The 12,328-nt window shown below is 39.6% G+C and overlaps 1 protein-coding gene across 1 annotated transcript in view; it reads right to left on the minus strand.

The window, feature by feature from the left end:
- Nucleotides 1-12,328, minus strand: part of G3BP1 (G3BP stress granule assembly factor 1) — a 36,531-nt gene that overhangs the window by 7,275 nt on the left and 16,928 nt on the right. The window contains exons 4-9 of the mRNA XM_058165658.1: nucleotides 10,082-10,255; nucleotides 4,564-4,654; nucleotides 3,792-3,885; nucleotides 3,062-3,269; nucleotides 1,698-1,799; nucleotides 667-778 (exon numbers count right to left, since the gene is read on the minus strand). Coding sequence (XP_058021641.1) covers nucleotides 667-778; nucleotides 1,698-1,799; nucleotides 3,062-3,269; nucleotides 3,792-3,885; nucleotides 4,564-4,654; nucleotides 10,082-10,255 — 781 coding nt within the window. The remainder of the gene's footprint in view (nucleotides 1-666; nucleotides 779-1,697; nucleotides 1,800-3,061; nucleotides 3,270-3,791; nucleotides 3,886-4,563; nucleotides 4,655-10,081; nucleotides 10,256-12,328) is intronic.

A 12,328-nucleotide genomic window follows, 5' to 3' on the forward strand; every position in this document is an offset into this window, starting at 1 on the left:
CCTTCAAGAGAGTTTGCAAGTTCTTTGATCATACATTAGACTGTTCTGTGAAAATAAGCATGTACTTTTAAACCGCCACCAATAGAAAGCTCCAACCAATAGAAAAGCAATGTTCACAGCTTACTTTGAAAGAAGTCTTTTAGTTCTGATTTATCAACGTCATGAGGAAGGTTCCCAACAAAGAGCTGGTGACTGTCTGGGTACCTCACAATCCGTCTGGTTTCCATGTCACCCTGTTCTCCTTCCGTACTTAAATAAATGATAAGGTAATTGTGGTGTAAGAATATCATGATATTAAAGGAAATGAAACAGCATCTATTTTAATCTTTGCTTACAGTAAAAATTGAAGTCATTAAATAGACAAATGAAATTACAAACAGGATGCAACAATTGATCCAGTTATTCTTATTTAAGAAGCTTCATTCTTAACATGCAAGTGCCACCTTACCAAAGCCTTCAAAGTAGAATAAAGTGTCTACTTAAAATTAATTTGGTCTCATATTCTTTCCAACTCTTTAAGAAATATTTTTGCATTTTTTAACCTAAGCACAGGAGGCGGGATGTTTTAATCATTTTATTTCAATACTGAACTCCCTTTTAAAAACCATAAAGTATCGCCACCATACAATTCTTCTATATGCCAAATACAGAATTTAGTTTCCTTACTTGTTCTAGGGCCTCTTTGAAGTGGGATGTTTGTCCGTTGCTCTCTCACCCTCTGGTCCCGCTGAGGTCTCTGTGGTGGAGTTTGGGATTCAGGCTTAGATTCAGGACGGGGCTGCAAAATGTATCAGCACAAAATGAGCGTGTACAGAAGACAAGTAAAATTAAAATTTATTCTGACTGTAACCATTAGGAACCAGTGGAAAAAAGGGAAAACAAGCTTAAAAGATGGAATGGAGAAAATTAAGCCCTTTCTTTCATTTAACACACTTGCCGCTGAAGCCTACAAAAGCTACACTGGGTTGGAAGTGCTGATGACAAATGCTTCCTTTCCACAGTGTTTGTCATCGATTTCTGGTGAGAATAGCAATAGACAGATGCATTTAATCCTTAATGTGGCAATGCCTCTTCAAAACTGTGAGGGAGTTGAAGAAGAATAGAAAACAAGTCTAAGTGATATGGCTAGGAGGCAATTATATAGTTAGAAGCAAAGCCCTCTAGAGCCTAGTGTTTTTAACTAAAAAAAAAAAAGGCCATTCCCATTCTTGATCAAATTTTCTCCTAAGAAATTTTAGAAAGAAGCTAATGTTATTGGGAGTGGGAGAGCCAATAAAATGGCTGTGAAATCCATTACTGGTTCCTTTTCTTTTAATACTCTGCTTCAAGTACAGGCAGTCCCTGAATTAAGAACATCCAACCTACAGATAACTTGTGCAGGCTGCCTATGACTAAAAATGGCATATGGCACTTTCTTTACTTAAGCCAAAGAACTGCTGAAGTTGTGCAATGTTTTCATGAACTGCTGAAGCTGCGTATTTTTAATATACAGCCTATTTTCAGTGGTTTTCAGCATTCATGAAAACCCTGAGCAGCTTCAGCAGTTTGCTGGTTTAAGGAAGGAGAGTGCCATTTGCCATCTATGCCGAACATTCCATAAACAATAATCAACTAGTGTCAATTGTAAATTTATGGCATCTATAGATTGCATTAAACTTGTTGATTACTCTTGCATGAATTTGGCGGGTGGTTCCTACCTGTGATGTAGGCAATTTGACAACATGGGGCGGTATGCCCGATACTGGAACTGCTCCACTGGGTGGTAAATTCTTACTTGTCACAGATGCCCATGAAGATGTCTGGAAAAAAAATAGTTTTATTAACAATACTGTACAAAATACCTATGGCCTTCAAGACTGCTCCACTCAACTTCTACCTTTTTCAATTCCACTGGTGCACAGCCTCGTTTATTTACACAACAAGTATATAAAGGTAAAGGTTCCCCTCGCACATACGTGCTGGTCATTGCCGACTCTAGGGGGCGGTGCTCATCTCCGTTTCAAAGCCGAAGAGCCAGCACTGTCGGAAGACGTCTCCGTGGTCATGTGGCCGGCATGACTCAACGCCAAAGGTGCACGGAACGCTGTTACCTTCCCACCAAAGGTGGTCCCTATTTTTTCTACTTGCATTTTTAGGTGCTTTCGAAACTGCTAGGTTGGCAGAAGCTGGGACAAATAACGGGAGCTCACCCTGTTACACGGCAGCACTAGGGATTCGAACCGCTGAGCTGCCGACCTTTCGATCGACAAGCTCAATGTCCTAGCCCCTGAGCCACCGTGTCCCTGACAAGTATATACTTGGTATTTAATATTTGTCACCATTTAAGTTTTTCCTTCAAATTATCTCAGCAGTTAAGAATAAAACTTAAAAATAATTGGTTCTAAGTACTGACAATTAATGAGAATAAAGATGATTAATTTTGCGTACTAAAGTTCCTTTCAATGCATAGCTAAAGTTGTCTTTATTGCATAGCTAAACCATAAATAGGAAGATTTATAGATATTTGGTTCTTATGCAAAGATGCAAATACTGATGGTTATGTCTGAGTTCCTTCCCACTGTGGAGTGCTTTCCATCAGCGGAATGACGAAATTTAAGGAAGGCATGATAGGTTACACAGTTGTGTTGCATAACCATAATCTCTTATCTGCAAATAGGATTTAGATAAAGCTCATTAACACACTGTAGGTCACATTAATGGATTGCAGGTAGCCTTTCAAATTTCTTCAACCTCTGATTGGTTGGCAGAAATATGGTATCTGGGTGTCTATGGAGATATTGTCATTTTGTCAGTAAGCTGTTAAGTGAAACATCTTATAACTACATAGGAAAAAATGTGAGGATTTTGGTAGTGCTTTAAGTTCACACTCTATTTTAAGCGTATTATTAGACTGGGTGACACAATAACATTAAAACCCGATTTAACAGTAATTAACTTAGTGATGCAACTTTAGGGAACTAAAAGCCAGGAAAATTTGCAGGATCCTGTTGCAAATGAACATTAAAAAAAAAAGTAAAAACAGATTTATGGAAGGACAACATAGAGAAAATTCTTGTATTACTCTAGAGTCTTCTTGTACAACAGGTGTTGGATCTGCAGGAACTGGAGAAGGACTCTTCTCAAGAGCTTCCTCAGGAGCTGGTTCCTCTACCACTAGGTCAGGTTTTTCTTCTTGAACTTCTACTTCAGGCTCTTGTTCAGGCTCAGCTTCTGGTTCTGGTTCTGGTTCTACAACTGGTTCTTCTAGCTGTTCCTCCAAATCATTGCTGCTGATGAAAGATCTTTTCATTATAGTCAGCAATTTGTCTACACAGTTCAATAACAGAATCTGCACTGTTTCCAAACCCTCCATTGTGGGATATTTATAAAACGTTCAGTTATTTATAAAATGTCCAATATAATAATTTAATTCAACTCTATACTGGCAGGCAAAAAATGTTCTCTTGAAATCAGTAACATCTCCATCATTTAAAAAAAATAAAAAATCATTCAATTTCTTTTCTTGAATTACATACGGAAAATATGGCTTCCAAATACATTATTTCTAAAAATGAAAAGAACTGATAGGTGTTTTACATATTCTAAGAACAAGATTGCCAATTACTGCTGAATGGTGAAAACTGGACTCTAGAATTAACAACGGACCTTCTGTTATCTATCAGCAGAGCAATGAGAGGTGACTTTTAAACAAAAGTGAGATAAGACTGGATTTTCTGAGAACTGGGCTTTTATTTCAGCTAGAGCAAGAAAAGACATAAAGACAGGGTAACTGGAGTGTCGGGTTGACATACCTGACAGACTGCTCATAGTAAGCTGCTGAATCATCAGCAACTGCCTCTGGAGTCTGTTGCCTTTCCTCAGGCTCTTCTGCCTCTTCCTCGGATTCTGATGAGGGAGAAAAAAAACCTTTGTATCCTACTTTGCACAAATTAAAAGGACAGATCATAATGTTCATTCAATCTTTCATAACTTACTAAATATATGTACATTTTAGATACATACACATGTGCATTTTTAATTGATAACAACATAGCCAGATGCACACATGGGAAAGAGGTTCAGGGTTTTGGGTTCCTCTGGTTTCCATCCATAGCAAAATCCTGATACAGATTTTCAGGGTTCTAGTTTTAGATCTCACAAGTTCTGAGTTGCATTATCCTTTTTCTGGTTCTTATCTTTTCACTGATTTTCACTGTTACTGTAAATTTAGTTCTGCTTCCTCTTTGGAAATATCAATAGGTGCTGCACTTGGGCTTTATACCTAAGCAGAGTCACACATGGTTAATACCTTTATGGAGACATCAAGGGATTCCCAGAGCTGACTAAACTAGACTAAAAAGTAAAATCATCAGAAGATGAGCAGTGACCACTCGTATAATGCTACCATGTAAACAGTATGGACAAGTTCACCAAATCATTAAGACTTGAAAGAGATCTTACCTTTTTATTATTTAAATTATGCAAACAAGTCATGATTTGGCCATTTCACTATTTAGAGGAGTTATTAATAATAAAAAAAACTCACTATCATAATAAAGACAAAATTAAGATTATGGCGCTTACCCTCTGGAGGTTCAGCATTCAAGTCACCAAAAACTTCATCCTGATAGCGAAATATGTCATTATGGACATAAAACTTGTTTGCAACCGATCCCTGTAGACAATACGTGAAAAATAAAATTCAGCAATTTGCTCACCATATATATTTGATTTCATTCTGTCATCCCAAAATCATTTGCAGGTAATCCTCAATTTAGAACAGTTTGTATAGTGACTGTTCAAAAGTTACAATGGCACTGAAAAATATGACCTATGACCATTTTCCACAGTTACAAACTTTCACAGTATCCCCAAGATCATGTGATCAAAAATTCAGATGCTTGGCAACTGATTTATTCTTACGACCATTGCTGTGTCCCAAGGTCATTTGATCACCTCTCTGAATCACTTTAAATACAATATTTAAAATACAACAATAGAGCTCAATGATTAAAAGACAAGAGTGAATTTTCTTAATTTTAGTGACAGACACTCTACTATTTAGTATGATAGTTCAATAGCATTAGTTAAATAAAACAATGAACTTGGTCCATGAAGAATCCTCTTTTAAAGATCGGATATTCCTAATCTACTTGTCATAGAGATAAGAAACGCTTGTTTTCTTACAATTTAATTCCTATAAAACCTGATATTCTTTCAATTCAATATTATGATATATTAGCTGGTATTTTATATACTTTTCTATCAGACAGCATTTCTGTAAGAAAAGCCATGAGCATATCTTTTGCACGCCTCCGCTTTTCCTGGACATCCTTGATATAACTGATACCACAGAAGTTACTGTTTTCTTTTACATTATTTCAAACTATTCAACATGGTATTACAAATAGTAAACATCTAAAAACTAAAATTTCCAACTCCATCAGAAAGTGGAGTAATCGTCCTTAGAGAAATCATAAATAAGGGATCCAAAAGGGAACTAGATTGGCAGTTGTTCTCTTGCTTTTACTACAAGGGGCTGATGCCTATTTTCTACTCACATCTCCTTTTTTAAAGTCATTTAGAGAAGTGGTCACCAACTGGTGGTCCGTGAGAAAATTTTGGTGGTCCACAGAGAAATTATTTGCATTTTTTATATTGCACTAAATCAGGGGTCCTCAAACTACGGTCCCTGGGTGGGATATGTGCACGAGGTCTTTTTGTGTGGGTTGGAGGGGGACAGAAATTCAGACTTGAGTCTGCTTCGGCCTCCTGGTGCAGGGCTTTGGGCAAAGGCTAGAGGGAAGTGCCACTGGTGGTGAAGAGCTGGAGGGCTTGTTCCAGTGGGACTCGCATCGTGGTCTGAAACTGACTGACCATCTCAGCCCACTAAGTCTCCAGGCGCCGGTACCTGGCCTTGCATTCCCTCAGGTCTTCCCCTCTGCTTGGAAATCCCATGCTCGTAGTCCTCAGTGAGGTGCTTCTACTGAGTCTCCTTCTCAGTCAGATCCAATTTGAACTGAGCTGTTTTGCCAACTCTTTCTTGTGGTGGCTGCTTAGCTCCAACAACTGCTTCCTGTTGGGTCCCTAAGGAGCCCGGTGGGGAGGCAAGGAGTGGCTGGGAAGGGAGGGGTGAGTGGAGGCTGGTGAGGTGCCCCTCAATGTGAGTGACATTGAGTTGGCCATGCCCACCCAGTCACATGACCACCTAGCCATGCCCACTCCCAGCCGGTCATTAGGTAGCTCATATTAGTAGTCCGCAGGATTTAAAATTATGAATTTAGCGGTCCCTGAGGTCCGAAAGGTTGGAGACCCCCGATTCTAATGAACACTGACAAAATACTTTTCCAAGAATTGTTATGACAACAAAGAAAAGCTCAAAATCATTATCAATTTGAAATATATTGCTGCAATATATACATTAAACTGGGAAAAGAAAACGTTGCAACATAGAACATTTTATGTATTATAAATGCATAGTCTGAAACTTCGTGGTTGGAATGTCTAAGCATTAGCAATTGGTGATTTTGATTATACATTTAATAAATCCTTAAGTTGATTGGTGTTCTATTGGTTCTATTGGTATTTTGAGATTCTCTTCAAAAGATAGTTGCACATATACTGTATGTATCTATCCAAGTTGTTTGCATAGGATATCATGGCTTGTTTTCACTTTACCTGTTATAAGGACTAAGCAACAAAGACTTATTTACATGGCTATATCACCTTTTAAAGCCTAGAAGGATGGAGTTAACCTAGGGCAACAGCCTATTGTTGGAGAAAGTGTGTACTATAATAAAGCATTATGTAGTTATCTTCTATGCTGTGGTATGTCCAGTCCTTAGAAAAGAAAGAACCCTCCCAGAGACCTTAGGCTTTTGGAGAAAAACCAGGATATAAATGCGATTAAATATTAATCTAACACAGAAATCTGGACAAGCATCACAGAAAAAATAATTAGAAGCCAGAAAAAAATTACAAACTAAAATCTTATCTTTATTATAGTGAACATGCTTTTGATCTCTTGTGAGAATAGTGATAGGCTTGCCTTGCTAGATAGGAAGACTGATTTTAGCCATATATACCAGTAGTCAGCCAAAATGTTCCTCACATGTCAGTTAGATAGTACATTTTTTGTGTACTAATGACTAAGGTCTGGAGCTTGAAAGGAAAGATAACTTGGTTTGATTTACAGAAACAGATTACACATGATAAGAAATTAAGGATAAAATCTCAAGGACAAACTGCCAAGTGCTTCAGGATTTATAGGGCAGTACTAACAGGAAAACATCTTGAGTGGGTCAGGACATACTTGGCTGATGAATATGAGCAACTGTATGTTAGGTTGCAATTCAGTCCCTAAATGTTATCTAGAACGGTGTGAATACTTTTTTTTGCTGACATATGGACAAAATGTGCCCAAAGTAACTGGTAGCATGGAAAGCTATATGTGGCATAGATACAATTATGATTAGTAACCTAAATCTATTCTCTCCTTCTCTCCCTACAAAGTGTTGGGAAAGGTTCATAATGGGAATGGGAATTAAAATTTGTGGGTCATCTGTCAACAAGCAGAGCCTTAAGAAAGGTTTCACATTTAAAAAAACAAGTAAATAATAAAAAAATTAACTAAGAAATAAAGAAAAAACGTTTAAAACTAAGAAAGAGCAAGGAAAAAGTAACTCAAAATGAAGGCGGTGTAACCTTGTGAAGCAGAGCTGAGATTACATGCGTGGATACGAATATACAGATTTAACAATAAATGAATAAGCTTAAATATACATTAGGAAGCATAAATTGGTGTTGAAGTAATTCTTCTTGGTGCCTATGAAAATAAGAATTTCTAAGGTGGTGACAATATTGTTTTTCCTTAGCGAATAGTCATAAATTCTTTGTTATACACACATAGTTTAAGCACAAGTCTATTTGTGCATTCACATGGCATGTGAAGGAATTCGAATCTAAAAGCATAGTTGGCTTTTTAGGATAAAACACTGAGATAATTAGTGAAAAACAGAAAAGCTATGGAAATGTTCCAAATGTGACATATTTTGTAGTGTGCCAGGAATAATCTTGAGAAACTTGAACATGGAAGAACATGAAGTTAAAAAAGAAACAAAGTGAAAGAAAGAGGACTAGAGGAAGAGCTAATATGAGTGTTACATGAAAAAAGCATTAGATGACAGATTTATCTCTCAACAGAATTGAAATAGACTAAAGGAAAAAAGATGTGTGGAAGCTATTTGGAAGACCAAAACTAATTATATTACAGAGTGCTATAAAAATATAGGAAGCTTCATAACAATGGGAAATACAAAAAGGATGTTTTGTGGGATAAAGTGAAAAAGTCTATGGATGAATTAAAATGCATTTTAAAATTCCTGCAAGAAAGAATAGTACATAAAAGGGAGGGGTGTCCTAGTTAGGATGATGTTAACTAGAAAAAATGTTAAAATATGTTTATGAAGTAATTCAGCAACTTTATATAAGCGCAAATAATTCACCTATACCTGGCCATGCAAAGAATGCTGTCACTAAGATCACCAGCTTCCCAGTAGTGGAACTTTAAAGGTAACTTAAAGGTAAAGGAACTTTTTCCTGATAGTAGATAAAAACTGAGCTTTCCAATGTTGGTCTTAGAAGGTTATATGCACTTCAATTCTCTAAGGAGTTAAACCTAGTATTTGGGGGACTTAGCATGCAAGATGAATGAGTCAGATATGTGGAATTGGCATGTAAAGGAGTGCAGCAGGAAGGATGGGGAAAGAGTATCAGAATAGTGAGCAAAGTAACTCCAGCAGTCTTTGGAGCTTAGAGGTATAGTAATTCTTATCTAAAATATGGCAAAAGGAACTGGCTGGATAATTTCTTTCTCAATTTGTCTCCAGCTGCAAATTGCAACCAGACAACCCCCAATGACAAGATTGGAATTAGGGTATGTGATATTCCTTTGTTTCATGTGTTTCTGAATAAAAAGGGTAACTACAAGTTATACATGCATGTTAAAAGTAAAAACAGATGAATTTAAATATCTTGAGAGAATGTTTCTTAAAGATGGGAAAACAAATTTTAAAATTACTTGAAAATGAAACTTGAAAATGCCAGCAATATAGTCTGTTTCAAGAAATGACTGGGGGGGGGGAACTAAAATGGATATCAAGTGCAAAACACACCTATAAAGAATATCTAAATAAAAAGAGAAGATTAAGAACATTAGAATTCAATGAATTGATAAAATACTCAGAAAGAGGTATTAGAAATATAAAAAACAATAGCTAATATGTGAATTGATATTCAGATGAAAAAATGCAAGACTTTTCAAGGATTTTTCAAGTATGAATTCATACAGTGAATAGTGGAATAAACTATATTTAATTAATTTCCTTCCCTTTTTGCAAACAATGCAAACGATGTCCTGGCAAGAATGTAGGTTTGTTTTAGTCAGTAAAAGCCAGATTGTTGTGTCCCACTCCTCCGCTGACGGCTGGGTCAGGGAAATCCGAATCAGGCTTGCCTCTGCAGCTCTGCCCAAAGTCCTAGCAAAGTCCTCAGAGCAGGCAGGAGACCAGTAAGTGACTTCAGCAAGATAAGTTCGACTTTTGCCTGACTCAGAGACTGCCAGAAAGTAGATCCTTTATATAGGCCATGGGGTGTGGCTCCATGACTCAGCACTCATTAAGGCCTGCCCCTCCCTTCCCTCTGTTGCCTCCGCCTATCCAATCTTCTGATGCGAGGATTACTCCAATCAGCTGTTGGGAATAAACCCTCCTCAGGCTCACATGCTGTGGAGGAGGGGGAGGGGTCTAGCTGCTCCGTTTGCCTGGGCATGGAGTCAGGGCTGGGGCAGGGAGATTCTCCTTCTTCTGCAGTTTGTGTGGGCATGGAGCCAGGACTGGGACCGGGAGGCATACATTCCTCAGTGTTCGGGAGCAGGTAAGAAGGCCCCGGCTGCTCTGAGGGCGGGCAAGACACAACACAGATAGTGAGATTTCTTATCTACAACTTGTTAGAGAGATTTTTATGGCAAAAAAAAGTCTTACAAACCATCCAGCAATATCTAAAATACAAAAATATAGACAAGGATTTCCCTGTATTTACATACCTCAGGGGCAAGGACAAAAGTTTGCATGAATCTCCGCATCGGCTGAGTGTTATTAGACAGCTCACCCATGACCTGCACAACAACACCATCGTTAATAGTGGCATGAGCATCCACGTGGCGGATCTTTGTGCGGCAATCCTTAAAATTCAGTGACAACACCTTCTTGTGGATATCCTAAAGAATGGAGAGAAGGAAAAATACATTGGGATAATAATAATAATGAAAGTAGGGACGTGTACATAACAGGATCCAAATCCAAAACAAATCATTGAGTTCTGGAAATTCTGATAATCCATTTAGATTGGCAGAAACCCAGTAAAAAAAAATGCAGTACATTTTGACTATTCCAGGTTTCACATGAAATAAAATCAACAGAAATCTCAGAAAGCACGAAACCGAAAATAAAAATCTAGATCACCCTCACTCTCTTCTTATCCTACACATTTTCTCAGCATCTTCTGCTGTTTCCCCCACCTTAGACATCACTACTTGTGCCTGTCCTGGGTACCTACTCTTTAATGTAATGATCTCTGCACTAAGAAATAAGCTTCCAACACCTTCACTGCTTCTCTCTCCTTCTTTCAACCACTAGCAAGAATTACATAGTTTTCAAGGAAGATTCTAAGCCTTTTTCCTGCTCTTATTCCCTCCCAACTACTACTTCTGCCATACTGTGTTCCATATATGGACTAAACAAAACTGAACAGAAATTTTTATCCATTTTAGGTTCAAGTATGAACATAGTATTTTTTTTTAAAAAGGAAGATATCAAATGTATTCCTTTGTTAACCTAATCCTCTTTTTAAAAATATATAGCTTGATTAACTTTCCTATTTAAATTAGAAATTTGTGCCACTATATCCAAAATTCATTCTCTACAGCAGGGTAAAGTATAATACCTGGATGTATAGTATATAAAGTATATAGTTTATATGTATACTATATAAAGTATAGTACCTGGATGAAACTGTCTATCTAGACCCGTTCCAGTCCGGCTTCCGGCCCGGATACAGCACTGAGACGGCTTTGGTCGCGTTGGTGGATGATCTCTGGAGGGCCAGGGATAGGGGTTATTCCTCTGCCTTGGTCCTATTAGACCTCTCAGCGGCTTTTGATACCATCGACCATGGTATCCTGCTGCACCGGTTGGAGGGATTGGGGGTGGGAGGCACCGTTTTTCGGTGGTTCTCCTCCTATCTCTCCGATCGGTCGCAGACGGTGTTGACAGGGGGGCAGAGGTCGGCCCCGAGGCGCCTCACTTGTGGGGTGCCGCAGGGGTCGATTCTCTCGCCCTTCTGTTGAACATCTATACCGCTGGGTGAGATCATCAGTGGTTTCGGTGTGAGGTACCAGCTGTACGCTGATGATACCCAGCTGTACTTTTCCACACCGGACCACCCCAACGAAGCTATCGAAGTGTTGTCCCGGTGTCTGGAGGCCGTACGGGTCTGGATGGGGAGAAACAGGCTCAAGCTCAATCCCTCCAAGACAGAGTGGCTGTGGATGCCGGCATCCCGGTACAGTCAGCTGCAGCCGCGGCTGACTGTTGGGGGCGAGTCATTGGCCCCGATGGAGAGGGTGCGCAACTTGGGCGTCCTCCTGGATGAACGGCTGTCCTTGGAAGATCATCTGGCGGCCGTCTCCAGGAGGGCTTTTTACCAGGTTCGCCTGGTTCGCCAGTTGCGCCCCTTTCTAGACCGGGATGCCCTATGCACAGTCACTCACGCTCTCGTGACGTCTCGTCTGGACTACTGCAATGCTCTCTACATGGGGCTCCCCTTGAGGAGCACCCGGAGGCTCCAGTTAGTTCAGAATGCGGCTGCGCGGGTGATAGAGGGAGCCCCTCGTGGCTCCCATGTGACACCTCTCCTGCGCAGACTGCACTGGCTACCTGTGGTCTTCCGGGTGCGCTTCAAGGTTTTGGTGACTATCTTCAAAGCGCTCCATGGCATAGGGCCGGGATACTTACGGGACCGCCTGCTGCTACCGGATACCTCTCACCGACCCGTGCGCTCTCACAGAGAGGGACTCCTCAGGGTGCCGTCGGCCAGACAGTGCCGGCTGGCGACACCCAGGGGAAGGGCCTTCTCTGTGGGGGCTCCCACCCTCTGGAACGAGCTTCCCCCAGGACTTCGCCAACTTCCTGACCTCCGAACCTTTCGCCGCGAGCTTAAGACACATCTATTTATTTGCGCAGGACTGGACTAGATTTTAAATTCGAATTGGTTTTAATGGAGATTTTATTAT

This window comes from Ahaetulla prasina, chromosome 2 (genome assembly GCF_028640845.1).
Source record: "Ahaetulla prasina isolate Xishuangbanna chromosome 2, ASM2864084v1, whole genome shotgun sequence".
NCBI lineage: Eukaryota > Metazoa > Chordata > Lepidosauria > Squamata > Colubridae > Ahaetulla > Ahaetulla prasina.